This window comes from Notothenia coriiceps, unplaced genomic scaffold (genome assembly GCF_000735185.1).
Source record: "Notothenia coriiceps isolate Sejong01 unplaced genomic scaffold, NC01 NC01_scaffold00025436, whole genome shotgun sequence".
NCBI classification, from domain to species: Eukaryota; Metazoa; Chordata; class Actinopteri; order Perciformes; family Nototheniidae; genus Notothenia; species Notothenia coriiceps.
The window spans coordinates 52775-75427 of record NW_011358137.1 but is presented as its reverse complement, the minus strand read 5'-3'; the positions used below and the strand labels follow the sequence as shown (position 1 = coordinate 75427).

The 22653-nt window shown below is 42.8% G+C and overlaps 1 protein-coding gene across 1 annotated transcript in view; it reads right to left on the bottom strand.

Moving 5' to 3' along the window:
• Positions 1-22653, bottom strand: part of cubn (cubilin (intrinsic factor-cobalamin receptor)) — a 35679-nt gene that overhangs the window by 5207 nt on the left and 7819 nt on the right. The window contains exons 13-43 of the mRNA XM_010783582.1: positions 14041-14230; positions 13771-13931; positions 13135-13316; positions 12574-12730; positions 11897-12084; positions 11603-11762; positions 11290-11471; positions 10360-10528; positions 9866-10047; positions 9585-9738; positions 8974-9090; positions 8775-8888; positions 8179-8307; positions 7904-8036; positions 7617-7822; positions 6865-7046; positions 6583-6775; positions 5740-5937; positions 5149-5295; positions 4789-4979; positions 4305-4473; positions 3888-4062; positions 3429-3607; positions 2891-3100; positions 2485-2625; positions 2092-2276; positions 1681-1852; positions 1368-1571; positions 935-1084; positions 725-846; positions 44-269 (exon numbers count right to left, since the gene is read on the bottom strand). Coding sequence (XP_010781884.1) covers positions 44-269; positions 725-846; positions 935-1084; positions 1368-1571; positions 1681-1852; positions 2092-2276; positions 2485-2625; positions 2891-3100; positions 3429-3607; positions 3888-4062; positions 4305-4473; positions 4789-4979; positions 5149-5295; positions 5740-5937; positions 6583-6775; positions 6865-7046; positions 7617-7822; positions 7904-8036; positions 8179-8307; positions 8775-8888; positions 8974-9090; positions 9585-9738; positions 9866-10047; positions 10360-10528; positions 11290-11471; positions 11603-11762; positions 11897-12084; positions 12574-12730; positions 13135-13316; positions 13771-13931; positions 14041-14230 — 5268 coding nt within the window. The remainder of the gene's footprint in view (positions 1-43; positions 270-724; positions 847-934; positions 1085-1367; positions 1572-1680; positions 1853-2091; positions 2277-2484; positions 2626-2890; positions 3101-3428; positions 3608-3887; positions 4063-4304; positions 4474-4788; positions 4980-5148; positions 5296-5739; positions 5938-6582; positions 6776-6864; positions 7047-7616; positions 7823-7903; positions 8037-8178; positions 8308-8774; positions 8889-8973; positions 9091-9584; positions 9739-9865; positions 10048-10359; positions 10529-11289; positions 11472-11602; positions 11763-11896; positions 12085-12573; positions 12731-13134; positions 13317-13770; positions 13932-14040; positions 14231-22653) is intronic.

The window sequence follows — 22653 nt, the reverse complement described above, 5'->3', positions numbered from 1 at the left end:
TTGTAGTTAGTTCTACCAGTTCAGTACAGAAGTGTAAACCCACCTGAGGAATCAGCAGACCAGGTGGCCCTGAAGCCCCCACTGGACACACTGTGGTCAGCCAGGAAGACCACAGCCACCTTGTTGGATCCTGATTGGATGGTTCCTGGGGAGGTGGTCCCACAGTACTGGCCGATAACCGGGGAGCCAGGGGACCCTCCGTTGAAGATGGTGACCGAGTCCCAGCCACATTGAGAGTGGGGCTCCAGGTTGAAGTAGCTGAAGGTGAGCTGCAGGAAGTCAGGGTGTAGAAACCAAGGCAGTTTACAATATAGTTAAACAAATGATGTGTTGTTTCTGCTCTGCTTATTCATGCATGGTGTTGCTCTGCTAGTGTCTGTGATAAACCAAATCCAACAGATATCTCACCGCCAGTAGAACTTACTGTTTTGGGTCAAAGATATCCCCCTGATTCTGAATTTAGAGTTTGTTTTGCATATTTGCTCTTCGTAAAAGGAAATCTGAAGAACCCGAACCCTTCTCAACCCCTCCTGGGACCCAGTTACACAACCACACCATTTTCTATTCATACGAGAGCTGTTCAATTATATATAAATGACTCAGGAGATATTTGCTTGTAGGTAAATGGAAATCAACATTGCGATTGGTTCAATAGATTAGCCTTTCTGCTGTTCAGTGGTAGGTTGGTGTAAGAGCATTTTAATATGCCATGGCACAGACTCGCCTTAATAGTGTGACCTGGCGGGGCCTCCAGCAGCCAGGCACAGCGGCTGGGGCTGGGGTAGATGGCGGGGTAGTTAGGACTGGATAAAACCCCTCCCTCACCCGTCTGCCAGCCTCCACACTCTGCAAAGAGAAAACCCTTCTTGTAAGACCTTTGCATGCCGGATCAGACACATTTAAATGCCACATAAGAATAAGCTGTGTCTCTTACCTGAGAACAAGTACTTGGCCTTGAAGCCCAGGTCTTGCTGGAAAGCATTAGTCTGGAAATGGACCCAGAGTTCTGGAGTGAAGACCACGATGGGAATGTTGGGGGCGGTCTGCCCACATAACTTGGCCAACAACTCCCCATCTGCGTTACCTGAGGGAAGGAGAAGAACATTTGACAAATGCACAGCTCTGTTTTCAAAATGTAGCACAGATTGTGCTTTAAAGAAAGACCAAATATTGACATTTCTGAGAACTTTCTGCCATTTTTTGATTTCCTATCCTGCTTTTCCTAATACATATTGGCCCTTATCAACACAATTATTTACTAAACCATGATTCAAACTCATATTTATTTCCTACAGTACATGTATAACACTTAATTTTGACCCATGTGATATAACGTCCTTCCCCGATGCTCACTTTCTGTTACTCACCTAAGCGGAACTGCAGGTAGTCTGAGGCGCAGGTCTGGTGGCTCTCCAGGTGGAAGTCTTCTATCAGAACCACGATGGAGGAGTTGACGTGCTGCGGGTTCTGGATCAGCCACTCACAGTTCAGGTTGTTGCTGTAGTTGGACACCAGGTACCCAGGAGAGGTGAAGTTCCCGCCTGTTGGGTTGTTCAGGATTCCACCACACTCTGACAAACAGGGCCACATAAAAACGAGAGGCACAGTCAAAAATAAAAACAACCTCTTTGTTGATGAGTCATTTAAGAAACACATCTCTGAACCATTCATGTACATTACCTGCAGGCTCCTCAGAGGAGTAGGAGGCCGTGAAGCCTCCGTTGGACACAGAGGAGTCGGTGCTGAACACCACGGTCATGGTGTTGCCAGAGGAGCGAACCTGTGTACCTGCTGGGACTGTCCCACAGAACCTCTGCAGGCGGGGGGCGTCTTCCAACCACCCGTTCAGAACCTGGAAGAAACAGAGGATTATATTTGAGAGAAATAAATAATAAATGTTCAAATAAACACTTTTGAAAATCCACATACTTTAATCTGGTACATGTAAAACACCATTATGAAATTAATGCCTTGTTTAATTTGGTTTCCTCATAAAAAGGGCTTTAAAAGTCAACTCCAGTGGTTACATTGATAATGCATAATTGGCAAAAGTAAAGCAACATAAGGGAATATTCTCAGTAAAGGACTCACGTCAACGTAGTCAAATGAACAGGAATTCCCTGAACCCTCCAGCCGCAGGTCGTTGATGGTGAGGGTGACGCGGCGGCCATGAGGCACCACCAGCTGCCAGTGACACACCCGGCTGTGGGGGTACAGGTTGGGGTAATTCGGGGAGGAGATGGTTCCTGAGGCAGCGTTCAGCTCGCCTCCACACACTGCCGTTGGAAAAGAGGAAGAGTAAAGCAAAGAAACGTATAACTACATCAATAACTACACACATAGAAGGAAACAAATGCACTAAATACTGTATTATCAATGAAGTAAGGGGATGCAACTAACTATTTGTAATGACCAAACCCTTGGTGAGAGAATGACATGAGGTAGAGCAACAATAACAATGTTCTTCTAATGAAATGATGGTACCTTCAACGCTGGCTTCAAACGTCAGACTGAAGCCGGGTGCATTTCCGCTGGCGTCGCTGACAAACTTAACGTGGGCAAAACTGTCAGACGTTTCCATGGAGACGGGGGTGTTACTGCCGCAGAATCGGCCCAAGATGCGCCCTAAACAGGAAGTACAACACAGGAAATGTATGTGATAGTGGCTCTATGACCTGGGTCCATTTCCAACCATTCAATTAATTCATAAACTCTCTCAATTAATATAAACTATGATTGTTGACAGTGTATTTAGGGTCAATGACACTGTAATTAGGGGTGTTTTATTCACAAATACAGTGAATACATGCAATACATTTTCCCCCATTTCCCCCCCCAATTGTATTACATGTATCTCCGGTGGTAGCTGAAGATGGTTGTGTTCTCTCACCTGAGGCGTTGTACTCTCTGACCTCCACATAGTCCGCGGTGCAGCCTGAGGAGCTCTGCAGGTTGAAGAGGTCAAAGCTGAGGGTGAGGTAGTGTCCCGTCGGACCCTCCAGGTACCACTCACAGCTGGAGCTGTCCGGGTAGTTGGCTGCTGGGTAACCAGGGCTTTTGATCGTACCGCTCTGACCGATGTAGGTGCCTCCACAGGTGGCTGTAAAACAATAGGAGATAAAATAGGGAAAGCTCAGCGATGTACGGCTATATTTTGTTCTCTAAAGTTCTGATATGAAAAGTTATTTTTACTGCATCTCAAAAAACCTCAAAGTGTACAATCTTAGACCTGATATTAAACATTTTATGTAGAGCTATCTCGCTTTGACACCACAATATCACCAAAACAATGGGTAACACAAAGTCTGACATTGATAATACATGTTTTTCTTATATATAGTTTGATTTGATAGGTTAGGGCCGACTGTGTCCTAATTAGAGTTTAATTAAGCATAGGGTTTGGAAAATATTTTCGGATATTTGCCTACCGATGGAGTACTTTGCCTTGAAGCCTTTGTGCGTGACGCTGGTGTCGGTGCGGAACCGCAGCAGCATGGAGGAGCCTGATGAATGCTGGGTAGACGGCCGGGTGTTGCCACAGAGATGCGAAATAACAACATCGTTGGAAGTGGATCCGTCAAGCAGCTCCAAATAGTCGTAGGCACAGCTGAGAAAAACATAACATGTTGTGATCACCAACGAGTTGCTGGAAGAAGTGAAGAGAATCCTAAAATACTCCTCAGGTTTCAGGGTAGGGGTTCTCCAACAATGTACGGTCTAAGGTATGTGTACAGCTCATTTGTAAATTATCATACCTTTCTTTGCAGGGATAAGGATGATTTTCTATCCACCTCTTAATAAATCCGAACATGAAACTTAAAAATAGCAACAACCACAATAAATAAATGTTAAAATGACCAAATAACAGTTTTGAGTAGCATCTGTACCTGGAGCTGGGTTCAATGTAGAAATCATCCTCAAAGTCGATCTGGACAGCTTCTCCGTTGGGCACGGATATGACCCAGACACAGTCGATGTTCTTGGGGTAGTTCTGAGGGTAGTTGGGGGAGGTGATGTACCCCGGAGGATCGTTATCATTCAGCTCAATGAAGCCTCCACAGGCTGCAGGAAGACAGCAAGAAAGCCCTTTGTTAGGACACTACGGACATAAAAGCTTAAATGTAGAAGTCCATGAAGATACTTCCTGGTATTCTAATGGCCACTCCACCCACTCCATCACACCGTCAATATCTGGGCTTTCCATTGAAAAGTCATTGATCACTTAATGGCATTATATGGCACTGCTGCACGTACACCACACATGTCGATGAATGCTGTTGCGACAGATCAAATGGAACTTATACCCAGACTGTGGGCTTCAAAGGTCAGCTTGAAGCCGGAGCCCTCGTTGCTGGCGTCAGAAACAAAGCGCATGAAGAGGTGGTTGTCGGTCGTCTGCTGGACGGAGGGGGCGGACGCACCACAGAGACGTCCCCCTATCAGCGGGGCGGAAGCATCCGGACCATTCCTGAGCTGTGGAGACAGAAGCAAGAGAAGTAATTCAATACATGATTTACCAACTGATCATTAACGCCAATCATTCATCAGACAGAAAGAGGGGAAAATAAGATAAAAGATAACGTTTTTTGTGTTCTCTAAAAACAGATATTTGCATATGAATGCAGGTTATGTCGTATCATAATCAGAAAACGGATGCTTGTTTTCATATGCCATTGGTGCCAGTCTATAGAGGTAGGTAGGACGTTGACTGTTAATGGCCACGTCATCTCTCAATTCCATTCTCGTGCCTTAACCTGCTAATCGGACTGTGAACAATGACGGGCGTACCTCCAGGTAGTCTCCTGAGCTGCACACACTCCCGTAGCCCTCGATCTGGAAGGGGCTCTGGAAGGTGACGGACACCCTGAAGCCCGGCGTCACCATCACATGCCAGCTGCAGTCCTCATTGGGCAGGTAGTTCTGGGGGTATTGGGGGCTGCTCAGCACGCCCCGGTCCATATCCAACACGCCACCACAACCTTAAAAAGACGATTAATATAATGAACATGGCGTCTGACCAACCAATAACCGACTTCTCAGTAGTTTTATTACTTCATCTTATTATCAGAATCAATTTTATTGCCAGGTAGAAAACATAAACATAATAAAACAAGTTGTAAGAGGAGGTCATGTGATCTCTGCTGTTACCTCTGGAGTAGGAGGCGTTGAAGCCTCGGCCGTGGACGCTGCTGTCGGAGGAGAAGTGGATGTACATGGTGTCTCCTGTGGAGCGGAGGGAAGACGGAGGGTCCCGCCCACACACTGTGGCCAGCTCTGGGGACACACTGGAAGCACCTGACAACACACACACGTTATGTTATGTAATACATGCTTAATATTAAAGCTGTGAAGATTAATACATACTTGATTAATAGGTTAGAGTAAAACATTTTTTACGATGAAAGCCAAAATTCCCTGAATCCATTTTCTTACATTTGGATATTTTCTGTTTTCTTTACTTCTTTTCGACAGTAAAGTGAATATCTTTGAGTAAAGGACACATTTTAAGAAGCTTCTTCTAGGGCTTTGGGAAACACTGATCGACATTTTCTGACGTTTTTTGGACCAAACTTCTATTTCATTGAGAAAATAATCGACAAATTAATTGATAGTGAGAATAACTATTACTTGAAGTCCTACTTAATATACGTAATTTAAATAGAGAATTAGTAAAAAAAGAAACAAGCTAATTCAAATGTGTGAAACCAGGTTTGGTTCTTTTTCTCCACACCGTCTTACCATCCCTGATGACGAGGCTGTCGAAGTAGCACATGGGGTGATCATCCATGTCCAGGTACAGCAGGTTGAGCTCCACTGTGGAGTCTGGAGAGCGGATCAGCCAGGTGCACTCCTGGTTCGGGAGGTAGTTCTCAGGCCAGCCGGGGGAGAAGAGGAAGCCAGGAGTCTCCCCCGTCATCAGCACGCCGCCACAGGCACCTGACGAAAAACACACTTTTATTAAGATAGCAGATAGCACTGTACTGAAGAAGTATGATGACCTTGTGTTACAGTTATTGTAGAAACATACACTATACAATAATAGATTATAGGTAATATAAACACAAGTCATTTATTGTAAATTTGGTTCACAGTGATTTGGTTAGGATTTAATTATGTACTTTTCAGTTTATAAATCACACTTCCCTTTTTTTAGTCAGGAAAGCAATGTATACATATAATGAACTTTGCATATGTTGCAGTCTCACTCGAATAGCACAAAAAAGACTGACACTGTTAGCAAGCTGTTGAAGAATAAAGGCATCAGGAGGTCAACGTGTCCAAAGTGTGTTAAAGTATTGGTCTTAATTGTAGTTTTGTTTTTTGGACCAATCAGGAGACTAGTTGCAGAAAAAAACTTGAACTAGGTTTCTGGGGCAAAGTATTATATGTCATTGTTGCAGGATATCCACAAATAAATATTGCCATGAATTCTGTTTGCCACATGAGGCAGGAAATTACTTACTAAAACATGGACATTTAAGGGTTTGGACATGCTGAAAAACACTTGAAAATGTTGTTAAAATGTGCTTTAAAATGTTTTTTGGATCATGTAAAAGGACTCAAAGGGACGAACTGTCTGACCTGGGGGGACAGTGGGTGTGGGTCCAGAGTCCTGAACAGCCGTCCATTCCACCAGGAAACCTTTTCCTGTCCCTAATGAATCTGACATGAACTGCAGGGTGAGGGCGCTTCCTGAACTTCTGATGGGAAAGGGCAGGGACAGACCACAGAGTTTTCCAAGGGGGTAGTAATGAATACTGGGGCCATCAAATACCTGCAGGGAAAGAAAGGACGAGGTATTAATGGACACTTCGGTGGTTAAATAAAGGAGATGTATATGATTTGACATCAACGCTATCTCACTTTGAGGTGATCGTAGAAGCAGTCCTGCGTGTCCTCTATGTCCATGTCCAGGAAGCGGACCTGGACGAAGCTGTCTCCATCCACTGTGATGGTCCAGCGGTAGTGGGAGTATTGGGGGTACATTCTGGGGTACAGCGGGGACGCTATCTGACCAATCTCCCCCGTCACATCATTACCATACACTGAGAAACAGGGAGGAAATCAAAGTTTGATTTCTTATTCTCTAAATATAAAAAAGATTGGTGTTTATATTCAGTTGCTGTATGTTAAAAGTACTTGGATTACAGATATACTTCACATAATATATGATATTCTTGTTGTACTATGATATTTCTATTTCTTGAAAAATATATTTTCCTTTTTAAATCCTTAAATTGAATCCTTTAAATGTTAAACCGTTTCAAATAATAGTTCTATATTTATTCTATTATGACCGTTCTGTTTTCCTTTCTTAATATATAATCTCTCTTCTTCCTCTCGTATGTGTTGTCTGTTAAATTAATTAAAGCAACACAGTTATATATATTTGTCCAATTTGCACATTTTTATTGAGCTTATTATGTCTATATATTTCTTTTAAATTATTTTTATCACATTACATTTTTTAGATATATGTATTATACTTGTATCTTTTTTTTGCACATTTTAATATTTTATCTCTCTCTTTTCGTATATGCACCATTATCCACCAAAGCAAAGTATGTGTGAACCTGCTCCGCAATAAACCTGAATCTGATGTGTGTCACACTCACAGTGAGCGAAGGTGGCTCTGAACCCGGCTCCGCTGATGGAGGCGTCTGAGACGAACTTCACCCACAGGATGTGCCCCACCACAGAGGTGTAGTTGGAGGGCAGCGAGGAGCCACAGAAGCGACCGACCAGAGGCCCGGCGGAGTCCCCCTCTCTGATCTCCAGGAAGTCATTGTCACAGGACGGGTCTCCCTCCAGCTGGAAGATACTGAACAAAAACACAAGAAGACTATCACTGATACTGAAGAACAATAATATATATTTATAATATTACATCAAATGGACTAACATGAATGAGAGCTGCAGGCGGTTCCCTGGTGAGCTCTTGATGGTCCACACACACTCCACATTAGGCGGATAAGCATCAGGATAGTTGGGACTGTTAAATGCACCGCTCTCCATCACCAGCTCTCCTCCACAACCTGAGTAAAAAGGAGTTTCCATGGAGTCAATATCAGTGTGTGTGTGTGTGTGTGTGTGTGTGTGTGTGTGTGTGTGTGTGTGTGTGTGTGTGTGTGTGTGTGTGTGTGTGTGTGTGTGTGTAGCAGCACCGGTGTATCTTACTGGAGGTGGAGGCTGAGTAGGTGGCTCTGAACCCTCTTTTGGAGACCGAGCGGTCGGATATGAAGTTTACCACCAGGGCGTTACTGAAGGAGGTCACAGGGTGAGGGACTTCGTAGCCACAGTAGCGCCCTGACAACATTTGACATTACATTAGAATGTACACGTTTCTCTGATTCAACAAGCAGTAGACGTTAGGGCTGCTCGATTATGGCAAAATTCATGATCTCGATTATTTGGGTCAATAATTGATATCACAATTATTAAAAACGATTATCCATTTACTTTGAAAACGTCAATTTATTGAGAAAAAAAATGTGAACAGTATGTTTTTAACAGTTACTTTAAGTATAACTCAACTGAAAAAACAATAAAAAAAAAAAATAAAAAAAAAAGAATTAAAAAAAATCGTTGTTTCTTTTGATTACGTTGTTTTCGTAATCGTTGCAAGCCATAATCGTAATTGCGATTAAAATACGATTAATTGAGCAGCCCTAGTAGACGTGTTGCATTCAACCAAATTCAGCACAGTAATGTTAATAAATACAGTTCTATTGTTATCTTACTCTCTCACACACCAGCACACACACATTAACTACCTATAGAAGGCGCCTGGTAGTTGTCTCCATCCAGGATCTCCAGAGCATCATGGGAGCAGTTGGAGTTAATCATCTCCAACTCAAAGTCAGTGAAGGACAGCGTCACATGATTGACTGGCCACAGAAACACAAGGCAAAGGTGAGAAGAACAACATATGTTATGCATATTATTTTAAAGTCATTAAATAACCCAACTCACATGGTTCCTGGGCTTTTATGATCCAACTACAGTTCTGATTGGACGGGTATGGTGATGGGTACCGGGGCGAGGAAATGGCACCTCCGATATCATTGGTTGTTATGGATGCACCACAAGCTGTTGAGAATAACATTTACAGACTGAGAATTCATGTTTTAAAGAGACAGATATGCTTTGTTTTTGCTGAAATTAAGTAATGGATTTTGGCTAAAATGATGCTATTGTGGAGAGTATATCTTTGGAGAGGTAAATTGATGTATTCATTCAGTTTATTTATCACTGGAATTGCTTAAAGCTATGTGTAAGCCTCTTTTTTAATACATAAATTGAGTATGCAAGGCAGAATTGCAACACAATAATCTAATACAATTCAACCCACAGTGACTTCCTGTGTGTTTACATTGAACATTGCGATCGTTGCTTCATTTATGGAAAGAGCAATAATCTTATAATAATCTGAAATCAGTTGTGTATTTACCCGTATGTTCTCAGTCTCCTAAAGAATGTCTTATTATGTGAACAACAAAGCAAATCTGAGTGTGGTCTGTTTTGGATTTATGGATTTCATCAACGTTCTAGTGATATTAACAGAGAGGTTAAAGGAGGCCCACCCTCAGAGAAGCGAGCGCTGAATCCACGGTGGCTGCGGCTGGAGTCGGACCTGAAGCGAACATAGATGGTGTTCTGGGTGGCAGTGATGGAGGGAGGAGTGGTGCCACACACAAGGGCAAGCAGAGGGGAAGATATGCTTGGACCGTCATGGATCTAAAAGAGGGATACAAATAGTGTTTCATTAGATTTATGTAACCTACCCACATGAAACCCCAGGATAAGGAAAGAGCTGGGAGTTGTGTTGAACTGCTTATTAAATGTTCCAAATTCAGTCACTCACAGCCACATAGTCCCAGGTGCAGTTGCTATGAAACTCAATATCCAGGTCAGAGAAGTTTAAGAAGACTCGGTGGCTGGGATCCACGCTGATGACCCAGGAACAGTCCACGTTGTTGGGATAGCTGCCGGGGTACAACGGAGAGTGGATCTCGCCTGATGGAGCAGTGACGGGCCCTCCACAGCCTGCAGGGAGAACGACAGTCCATTAAAGCTAACTGAGAGTCTCTGATGTACCACCTTTTCTCAAATTAAGGACCATGGTTAGTAAGTAATTTGTTTAGCATTAAAAAAATTCACACACAAAATCAAAAGTGGATTTCGCCCTATTTTTTTCTTTTAGTTAAAAATACACCCTGCATTCATAAACATCATTTGCATTTTCACTTTACTTATGAACTTGTTACTCTTACCCCCTTATGATACAGATACAGAGCATATTATATTGTCAAATGTGCTTTAGTGTCACAGAGGCTCCGGTCAGTGATGTCCACCCACCTCCCTGAACCTCGGCCCAGCTTGCGTTGAATCCTCTCCCGCTGACATAGCCGTCGGACTTGAAGCGCACCGTCAGCAGGTTGCCGGTGCTGGAGACCTGCAGCGGGCTGGAGGTGGTGGTGCACAGCTTGGCCAGCTGAGGGGCCAACAGGTCAGGGCCTCCATACACCTGAGGGGAAGATCAAATGAAAGGGCAAAGGTGAAAATGCGATACTGTTCAAAGCTGAGTCATTTCTTTAGTCATACCATTTTTCTTAGATAGACAGATAGGTACTTTATTGATCAATTGGGGAAATGTTTGCGTTGCAGCAGCATAAAAAACAAGGCAATGTACATAAGAGAAATTAAGACACAAGAAATAAACAGTCCAAAATGTTTCTGAAATAGAAATAAAATAGCATTAAAACATATATATACATGTGGAGAATATAGATGTGGAAATACAAATGTCCAGTAGCAAATATAATGCAGGATATTATTGTGCAAGAAATTGATTATTCAATGTTAAATTAAATATAAATGTAAAATGTACAGTGGGAGTTTAAGTCCAGTAGGGAAGTTAGTATGCAGGTTACGATACGGTATAGAAAATAGAAATACTACCCTTTTTATAAATGATGATGCATTGCATTCTTTTAGATTACTCTCCTAGTCTAAACAGTAGTACAGTAAGTTACCTCCACTTCAAGCAGCTACAGTAAAGTGCTACTACCACAGTCCGACACATGGTGTCACCAACTGCTGCTCTTTTCCTGCCAGCTTCACTGCCTGTGTTACTCAGCTACATTGTGAAAATGAAAAACTGATTCTCCTCGACTGAATTTCTGATTAAGATGAAAAAAGCACACTTTTCCTCCATTCATTTTCTCACTTAAATATAGTCAGAATTTTAAACCATCACAATAGCAGGCAGATGGGTCCATGTCTTACTTCCAGGACATCGTAGTTGCAGTCTTGGTGGAACTCCACACTGAACTCGTGGATAGTGAGGGTGATGCTGCTGCCAGGTGAGGTGCTGATGTACCAGATACACTCCCTGTTCTCTGGGTACTTGTTGGGATAGTCTGGGCTGTTGAAGGAGCCTCTGGGACCGGAGAGTTCCCCCCCGCAGCCTGCAGGGACACACAGCATCTCACAGGTGAATAAAGAATGTGTTTTCAATCTGTTCCAACCAAGAGACTTCCAGAAAGGCCAAACACCCTCTCTTCGAATGTTGAAGAAATTGAAAACATTTCCCTCTCACCATTCTGATACCACATCATCCTGAAGCCGGACAGGGACTGCGAGTCGTCTGTTCTGAACAACAAGGTCAGCGCTGAGCTGGTGGTGGTGTTGGCGGGGGGGGGATTGAATCCACAGAAGGTACCGATCACAGGGGATTGAAGGTTCGGCCCGTCAAAGAGCTAGGGACAAAGTGTTTTGAGCTGAGAGTAGTGCATAGACAAAACTAACACTGGAGAAATGACAAGGAAATGTAGGGCTTTCAGAAAATAGATATGATTGATCTGCGTTTCAGCTGATAAATCGATTTTTGTACCTTGATGTAGTCATAGTCGCAAAAGCTTGAGGTGGCCTCCAGCTGGAAGGCAGTGAAGGTGTAGTTGACGGTGTTCCCGGTGGTGGCCTGGATGGTCCAGCTGCACTCTTTGTTGGACGGGTATTCGTTGGGGAAGTTCAGGGACTCCACCACTCCTTTGGGGCCGGAGAGCAGGATGCCTCTGCAATCTGACAGCAACATAACCAGACACTATTAGACGCTGCAATAAAATTGAAACACTTTTCTTGGGAGTTCAGTAAAATATGCCCATGCAACTCAACACTTAATAATAATAATAATAATAATAAATTCGATTTATAAAGCACCTTTCATTGCTCACAGCAATCCCAAGGTGCTACAGTACATGAGGCATAATAAAAACAAACAAAATAAACTAAATTTTAATCAAAAGCTTTTTTAAAAAGAAAGGTTTTCAAGCCTTTCTTGAAGGCATCAGTGGTCTGTGGAGTCCTCAGGTGGTCTGGGAGGGAATTCCACAGACGAGGAGCAGCTGCACAGAAAGCCTGACTTAATGTTCCAAAGCTACCAAAATGTAGCTCTTTTTTTGCATCTGCACACCCTTTCAGAATATATTTCCAGCGTGTGTGTGTGTGTGTGTGTGTGTGTGTGTGTGTGTGTGTGTGTGTGTGTGTGTGTGTGTGTGTGTGTTTGCGTACTGGCGGTGTATGATGCAACAAAGCCTCCTGTGCTGACGCTGCTGTCCGTGCGCAGTTTGACGTAGAGGTGATGGCTGGAGGAGCTGATGGGGCTGGGCGGCTGACTGCCACACAACCTGGCCAGCTCTGGAGAAGTGCTGCTGTTCCCATCATACACCTGAACACACACACACACACACACACACACACACACACACACACACACACACACACACACACACACACACACACACACACACACACACACACACAGAGATAGATAAACCACACCAATGATCACACTATTGCATTACCAGAAAATAAAGAAAAGCAGAACTCAAATTTGGCTACATTTATGAAATCAAAACAAACAAAACACAATACGAAAAAACATTTTTACGGTCGTTTTTTACTTAAATCTATCCTTCAAGTACTTAAAGATGAGTCAGGGAATGTATAAATATACCTTAAAAAAATGTATTGATGTGTTTGTACCCTTGTTTTTGCTACCTACCACACTGTTCAAGCCTGGAAACTATTTCTCTAAAAACAAATGCTCCCACACTGAGCGACAGTACTCACAGCCAGGTAGTCATAAGAGCAGGCGGTGCTGGACTCCAGGTGGAAGTCGGAGAAGGAGAGCTCCAGCTTGCTGCCCTCGCTAGTCCTGATGCTCCAGTAGCACTCAGCGTTAGGATGGTAGGGCAGCGGGAAGTTAGGGGAGGAGAATCCTCCAGAGACCGTCGCCAACGTCCCTCCACAGCCTTGGAAATAGGAATGAAATCAATTAAACGGTAAGATAACTAGTGACTGGAAGACGCAAAGGAATGAGGCATTTTATGTGTTTCGTTTTTTTAAGAGAATTGGTGGATGTGGTCAAGCTAGGGAAAAAAAGAATTGCTTTGACTCAATTTAAATAAAGTTTCAATGTGCAAAATGAAATGCAAAGAGCAAACGTAACAAATCTTTCCACTTGGACTAAAGTTAGGTCTTTTTTATACCGTTATAACTGTTCCCGAAAATATTCTGGATACTTACAGGGCCAAAAACGTTCAATTTGAATTAAAAAAAAGTGTGTATTTCCATGAATTCGTCACATTTGAGAATTAATTAGACATTAATACAGACTTTCAAATTCCAGTGGTAGAGGGCGTGACTCCATTACCTTCTCTGCTTAATCTGTACATTTAACAATATTAAAAAGTATTAACCACTCACCCGTCTGTGTGCCATCCCAGTGGGCCATGAATCCACTAAGCGAGACACGGCTATCCGAGCGAAATCTGACCCAAAGACGGTTGCTATGGGATACCAGGACTGGAGGCGCCTGATTGGAGCAGAACTTTCCGATCCGGGGAGACGTCTCATAGCCACCATCCCTGCAAAAACAAAACAAGGCATTCAAATTTTACAATCTAGATTTTTGTGCACAGCAGATTTCTGGCTCTTCTCCACATTAAAGACAAATCCTACCACTTTCATCCTTACCTGATCTCAACAGAGTCATATCTGCAGACGGGAGGAGCGCCCTCCATGTCAAAGCTGGTGAAGTTCAGCATTATCTGCATGTTGACCTCAACAATGATCTTGAAGATACAGTCTCTGTTGTTGGGGTAGTAGCTGGGGAAGTTTGGTGAAAAGAAGGAGCCGGTAGAGGTGGTGAAAGTCTCACTGCAGTCTGATGGAGAGAAAGCACAAGGCTGTAATCAGACGATAAAAGTTGCCATTGTTGCTGTCGCCATGCAAAAAGAACAACTAGAATTTAAATAGTGAGTTACATTTAGAAGGATAAATAAAGATACACTGTCTGCTCGCCATTTCTAATTAATTATTAATAATATATCTGAAATATATTCACTAAAGAAGAAAACTTTAAAGGTCACCTATTATGCAAAATCCACGTTTTCAGGTCTTTTATACATAAACATGTGTCCCCTCTGTGTAAAGAGATTCTAGAAGTTAAAGGAAAAAAGATTCGCTCTCTTTTTGTCCTGATCCATTTATATAAAAACCTGTCTGATCAGATTTTGGCCACTTTATGATGTCATAACGATTTTGTGGCTTGTGTAACCATTAGCCAATCAGCAACGTTACGATACGGTATAGAAAATAGAAATACTACCCTTTTTATAAATGATGATGCATTGCATNCAAAGTAAGCCGGATTTTGCCGATGTGTTTATGTGGATTCAAAAGTCGTAAATAATCTACAAAATGGAGGAGACCGATCTGATCGGAGCAACTGTGACCAATAATCCAACTAAAACCGGCATGGACAATGACTATGTTTTTAAAATGCGCTTATCCAGAAAAGCCCGGTTTGGACACTTTACGGGCAGAAGAAACATTTCTATTGAAGAAAGAATTATACATTTCTGTCTTTTTATGCCTTTAATAGCTACTAACTTCAATCTTTTTTAAACCAATTAATCAATATTTTTTTATATTTTATTGTAATGTAGAGACAAGGCTTTTTGCGACAATCATGTATTGCGTTACAATTATATGTACAATTAAAAAAATAAACCCCTTTGATCTTTGGCACGCCCCCAGGTTGGGAACCACTGCCCTAGAGCATGCACAGCTGTATCACCTATTTTACTCTAAATTGGACAGTCATTTACAAAATAGACCTTTCGCCTCTGTGGGACAAATAAAGGATTTCTGATTCTGATCCATATTAAAGAAGACCATTAAGGTTGAGAAGTATGGTCGTTTCTTCATAGATGTCTATACAATTGGACAGAGGAGCTACAAGAAATAATTTAAGCATAGGAACTTCTGCTTTGACACTTTTCAGTACTGGAGTTTGTCATGTGGTTAGGCTGGCAGTGTATACCAATTGGACTGTTCCACTTGGATTAAAACCTCTGAAGCTATTTTGTACATCTAGGAGCAATACATTGGTGGCCTTCCTCGCTCTTTGCCTGTCCTGTGGCCCCTCACTTTGTGGTTGAACCAACATCCCCTGTGATTGACTGTATCAGAATACTGAAGATGGCCCCGCCCTAGCCGAAGTTCTAACAGACCTTGATCATCTCAAAATGTTATAATTTGTCTGGTTTGTTGTACTATTGTTTATAAGAGCGGAAATCCATTTTGTGTATCAGCTTAACATGGTTGACTGCTTTTATCCAATTCAAGCAAAGAACATTAGAAATCTGGACTGAAAGTTTAATAATTGTTTGGGATAATTGCTCACCTTAACGCTGGGCTTCAATTATGAAATGTGATTCATATCATATCATATCATTTGCTTGGTGACTATTGTTTATGAAAAAATCCCATGAAATTTGACGACAGTGTCCTGGAGCATGACCTTTTGTCTGGGACACACACATGCTCTGCACTGGAGATAATAACTGAAATGTGTGTCCAGAACATTCTGCTTCATGACTGAAGGCATGTGCATTTCCTTTAATACACTGTAATGATAATCTACTTATTGCTAAAACACCTATGGATGATCCCAGTAAAGGTGTCCAGTCTGTCTATTCCCCCCCCCGTGTTATGTCTGTTGTTACTTCCTGTCTCTGTGTTTCCCTCATGTGGATTACTGATTCAGTTCACCTTGTGTTGTCCCCCCTTCCCCAGCTGTGTCTTCTCCTTGTGATTAGTCCTGCATGTGTTTGAGTTCTGGTTCTCTGTTAGCTGTTGTCAGTTGCTTGTAAGTTGTTTGAGGAATTGTTCTGGATTATCCTATGGAGGGTTTTGTTACTTTAGTTTGGCCTTGCCTTGTCCTGCTCTACTGATTAAAGGTATTTTCGGTTGAACTTTAGTCAGTCTGCATTAGGGTCCACCCTGCTCTGCTCTAAACCCTGACAGAAGTGTACCCTGATGACTGGTTAGAACCTGATCACGGCCCATGATGCATTGCTCTGCAGCGTACCGTCGACACAGGAGGGGGCTGCTCGGGTGGTCCCGGCCACCTGCCCGGGGAAGCAGGAGCACTTCACAGTTTGGGAGCGCTCCTCGATCTTGTTCTTGTTACAGCAGCGGTGCAGCGCCACCACCTCGCAGGTGCCGGTCCGGACCTGGTGCGCTGCTGGAGGAACACAGAGGAGAAGTCAGGGAGCATTCATTGGTTATTGTCTTCATTTACACACTGGTGGTTCTGGACTGAGTCCCAGAAGCCTCTCACTTGGGTCTCCATTGTCCGCCCTGCCTCCGCTCCTCTGTCTCAATAATGCACAGATGACCAGGGAGACACACCACACTTCACTTTTAAAATGAACTCTTTATCACAGCACTCAGCCTTCTGTGTCTTCTGAAAGGTGTTTCAAATGAGGACAATTTGGCATTATCTTAATTTGAATATATTTCTGAACAGAACAGTTTGTTAAAATGTGAGAGTAAAATGTTTCTCTCAAAGGAGTATTCTAGAAGGAATATTGGATATGTCTATGAACACTCCATTAATGAGAACACATATATAAGTTATCTTTTAGGAATAACATGTTCCATAAATTAGGCTATGAAGGATATATGGAGAAACCTCTCAGTAAACAAACGTTAGAATATAGATAGAAATACAATTTTGCATGTTTGACATTATTGCTACTGAAGTTGAGATTTGACTACAGGTGAACAGGGTCAAACTAATATTGGATAACACAGTGAAACTCCTCAAGTTGATTACTTTCAGTCTAGTTTTTTAAATAATTATGTTTCAATAGGCAAATCATGCATTATTTAATGCTTACCTTTAAGAGAATATACATACAAAAATATACAAATGTAGCTATTTTCTGTACACTATTTAAAAGAACATGTTATGGAAGCAAAATGGCCCAAACTCCATGAAAAAACAATGTTTATTTTATTTCATACGCCTGTGTGTCCCATCTATACTATGACTGATGACATCAGTTCATCATGGCTGTTTTTTTTAATGGACACACTTTCTCACAGAAGACATAATAAAACAGTTTTCAAAGGGGGAGTAGTGTCTGTTGGGAGCCCCTCAGAAATGTCCTCTCTAAAAGTATAAGTCCAAATCCAAGAATGGATATGGCTTTACCCACATCATTAAGAACTGTATTTTCACCCTCCTCAGTTTTGCTCACATTTGATGAATGCAAAGATACCTTTGAATAAATAATAAAGTATGACGTATGATATGGTAATGATTGGAACTGATACTGTTCTAGTTTTCCACAACAGCCTTTAAAATATCCAGGTATGTGAAGGGGAAAGTGCAGCGCTGCAGTATTTGGAGCCAATTTCCAGATCACGCTCCATTGTCTGAATTATTTAGAGCCTGAGCTACTCCTTTCACTTTTAATTGCATGTGACATTTTCTTGAGGTGTCCTTCTGCTGAGAGGCTCACTGCTGCAGCAAACATTAAATGTGAAATGATTGCGTGAAACTGGTCCAGACTGTGTGTACTTTTGCGAACCGCCGCTCCGCTAAACCAGTTAATTATGTTCTCACTTCAGCGTGTTACATCGGTGGACAGCAGTGCTTTCCAGCTGCTGAAACATCAATACTGAGACAACAGTCAGCCGCTCTGCTGAGGCTGAAAAAACCACGCAAAGATGTTCCGCAACTGGTGAGCTTCACTATATCCCTGAGAATCACCTATTGCAACCTTTTCAATTAAGAACGCAGGCAACACGGCACTTTCAATAAATTAAAGGGGCCCTATTCTGCTCATTTTCAGGTTCATATCAGTATAGTGTCTCTACTTTAAAGAGTCCTCTCCTGCTGATGTTCAGGTGTTTATCAGTATGTAGTGTCTCTACTTTAAAGAGTCCTCTCCTGCTGATGTTCTGAGGCCGTATTCACGAAGCATTTTATCTTACAGCTAGGAGTGCTCCTAACTCGCGCTAAAACATTTTACGTAGGAGTTTTTTCTTAAACAAGTTATTCACAAAGCCGCTGAGACCTACTCATTACTAAGGGATAAATCACTAGAGTAACTAAGAGTGGGACGCGCGCTTGCTATGGATTACGTCGTTCTCCGCTGCATGAGCTTTAGAAACGGTCAGCTACGGTGATTGGTTGTTCAGAGCCAGGCGGTTCTCGGTGGAAACTCATCCGCAACATCCCACAAACGGAGGGCCCAACTAAATCACCGAAAACAAGAAATAGCCTAGGCTAGAAATGTATTCCTATCAAATAGTTATGGGACAGTGCAGTAGCATACAAGCATGGATGACAGTTTTGCGCCCCACTAATTGACGTTGTTATGCGTTAAATAGAGAGAGCAACAATAAAAATACGCTAAATTGCATAAATCAAGGAGGCCATTAAAAGCACCCCGCAGAACTATGTATCCAACTGAGCATTATTTCCGCACTTAAACACTTTAATACAGCCCATACCGCCCGCTTAAAGGGCCCCCCCTATCATGATGAAGAAAACAATCTGCCGGTTGATGGAAGACCCAGACGACCGCCTCATCTTTGAGGCCGCAATATATGTGCATCCCGTCAAAGCAGCCTGACCGCACGGGCATACCTGCCCAATGGCCAAAGGTTGCTTTGCATCCTGCTGTAGTGCTGTGCCAAAGGAAACCGGACTAATATCTGGGCATTGATATGTGGTCTAGGAGGAGCACGCTTGGATTGTGTGGTTTTATGGCCGGCTTGAACTGATGGTTGCATTATTCCTTAAATCGTCTGCATTGGCCCAAAGTTGCATTTTCCCTGTTGCTAAATATCGTAGTGTTGCCAAAACATTTTTAACTTTGCGCGACTAATCGGGTATTCCTGTTATCGCGGCATGTTATTGCGCTCCGCACTAATTAAGTTTGATACCCTCACGATTTGCCGTATATCTCTTGATTCAATTCACAGCTCTTCCATTTGTCTCCAAGAACATTAGGCTCGCAGCCATTTTCAGATTCTTTGCTGAATAGGTCTGTACTGGAGCTTTAGGAGCTCCTCTCGAGACTTTTAAGCTCTCCTAAACTTAGGTGCCTACTTTGTTAGGCCTAAAGATACTTTGTGAATGCTCTTAGTGAAAAAATTGAGTCCTAAATTAAGACTGACCGCCCTTATGTTTTAGGGAGTTGATGCTCCTTTGCAGTTAGCGAGCTCTTTGTAGCCTAAGAATCCTTTTCGCTGAATACGGCCCCTGGTGTATATCAGTATGTGGTGCTCTCTACATTTCAAATTAGTCCATCTCCTGGCTGATGTTCAGGTGTATATCGCTATTGCAGTGTCTTCTACTTTAAGGAGTCCTCTCCTGCTGATGTTCATGTTACTCGCGTCATTCCCAAACAAGACACACTGGCGAGGAGGCGGGGCTTATCTCCATGATGTAGATACTATGGTAGGTCCACTGGCCAACAATAAAATGCAATTATTTTACAATGATTTAATGTTTTCAAATATTGCCGAAGGTAACTACCTTATATCAGTTTGTAAACCATGAATTCATTGATCTGGAGAATGTACAGATGTAGAGAAACACCTTTTAACAATGCGTGTGTTGTGTGAAGTGGAGATCTGATCGATCAGGCTATGCTAACATGTAGGGCTGCTCCATCCACAGGCCAACGCGAGACAAAATGAAGCAGTGAGGCTTGTGGCAGAGATGGAGTGACTTCGAGTCCTGGAACTCGTACTCGAGTGCCGATTTTCGGGACTCGTCACTCGTACTCGGACTCGCGCATCTGATCGACGCGACTCGGACTTGGACTCGTGAATTCTCGTGCACGGGACTTGGACTCGGACTCGAACACAGATAATAATGACTGGACTCGGGACTCGACTCGGGACACTCCGTTGGGTGGATCGGACTTGGACTCGGACTCGAACACAGGTAATGATGACTTGGACTTGGACTCGAGCAAGTTTTCTCTGGGATTCTTGATGTCCTCTGTCCTGGCGTGTGCACACTACGAGGCGAGTTCATACTGGGGGCCCCGCTATTCCAGTCTAAAGACTGTCTAAGACACACCCGCATCATGCTGTATGCTTTTGCACATTCTGCTTCCACATTGGAAAAGAGCAGCGCAAAATGCTCGTTATGTGGAAAACAAATATTGAAGAGAAGGCTCTAACAACATACTCTAAGGATCGGTTCAGACAATAGGCTGTCTAACACCTATCATCAGGGACAATAAATAAATAAAGATTCAGCCGAATAACACGGAAAGCCATGGCTATTAAGATGCAGAATGACGTCCTTTTGCATGCTATGTTAGCCATGTGCTTTCTGGGGGCTAAATATTTATTAGTAAACCGATTTAACCGGTAAAAGTTCTTTAAAATAAGAGTCCCGTTATTTACTATCACCTAAAAAGTGCAAAACGAAAACTTTACCATAGGAATTATTGGCATACAAACTATAATCACTTTCTCCTAAAAGGTAAACTTCATTTTAAATTAGTTTATGTATATATATAAAAAATTAATAATAATAAGCTTTTATTATTGTAGGTGTGATGACATTATTTCCACCCACCGATCAGGGGGGTATGTCGCACTGACATTAGTGGGGCTTCTGTTCCGCCTGTCTGTCGCTCCCGTCATGATGTGCAATTGTGTGTTCCATGCTAAATAAAATCTAGCTTGTAGCTTCGGATACCCCGCCTCCTACTCCCATCTCTCGGCACCACAATAGCACCTGATTACAAGAATTGTGAGCAAACTCGCCGTTCACAGCAGTTGCAATAGACAGATTAGTATAACATGACATGATAAAAGGCAATGTAGAGGAGCAGCTACATTATTCAACACATATATCCACAAGATTAATACATGAAGAACTTGTGACCTCGAGACTTGACTTGGACTCTTCTTAGGTGACTCGGGACTTGGACTCGCGACTCGAACAACAGGTAATGAGACTCGGACTCGACTCGGACACTCCTTTGGGTGACTCGGACTCGGACTCGAACCACGCGGGTAATGATGACTCAGCGACTCGACTCGGACTCTCCTTGGGTGACTCGGACTTGGACTCGGACTCGAAGAGTGGTGACTGCGAGAGTGACTTGGACTCGTGAATTGGTGACTTGACTACAACACTGGTCTGTGGTTTCTACATTTATAACTTTTCTCCAGTCTGCTGAACAGATTATGAGGAGATGTTAGCTCTGTGAGCTAACTTCAGCTGTTTTGGTTTCGATTCAACGTCGAGTGACGGCAGGCTGAGATCCTCACCTGATTGTACGGGGAGCTGAAGCGTTATCCGCAAATTTGAAGCTCTCCCCAACACCGCAAGGTCACTTCATTTCCGTTTACATGTAAATCGCCGACGCCGGCAAATGAGTTGCATCGGTGTCCGGTGTAAAGCACCATTTAAGACTCATGAATTTAAAGGCAAATAGAGCAATACAAACAGAATAATTTTGGTTGAGTGTGCACTCAATTGTTTGATACCCTGTGGTGCTCTATCCTTCCCATCTGATGTGCATCATTCATATATACTAAAATAAAGCAGGTAGTTTCCCAAAAGGCAGCTGAATTCCTGTACTCATGGCCAAAACAAGAAAACCATATGAGAGACAACAGCGCTGAGCTGCTTCAGATGTAACCCATTTGCTTGGTCTTTCTCTGAAGGAGAGCTTCACACTGAGAGGCCTGGGTTTTTCTGGACTGGATTAGGAGTACTACATGGCATTCGCCACCCACGGCCCCTGCCCGCAGCATACAGAGGAAAGCATTTCACTCAGGAATCAGTCTGTCCTGCACACCAGCTTTAAACCTGCTGCTGCTGTGACTGAGAGGATGTCACTTAATAAAAAACATATAAAAGACATTAGTAAATGAGAACCATCAGGTTCTGAGAGCATGCCATGGACAGTATTCCCCTGGATCCCCTCCACACAGGACTTGCTGTAGATCACCATTGTTTTGTAAAAGGTGGACAGGTCCCATCTTCCTGTTTGCATTGACTCATCATCAGATTGTTTGAAGAGTATTCCCTGTGGTGTGTGAGTTTCAGAAAACTCACATCCGGTGTGTCATAGCACTAAGAAAAGAGTAACAAAACCACCTGACAAACTCCGGGTCTCGCATCCACAAGCCCAGCCTCCACACATGAACAATAATCCCATGACCCTGTGACTAAGCATTACATTGCTCTCATGTAAGTGGAGACGAATGGGCTGTTATGCAGAAGCGTGATAAAAAATGAACAAATAC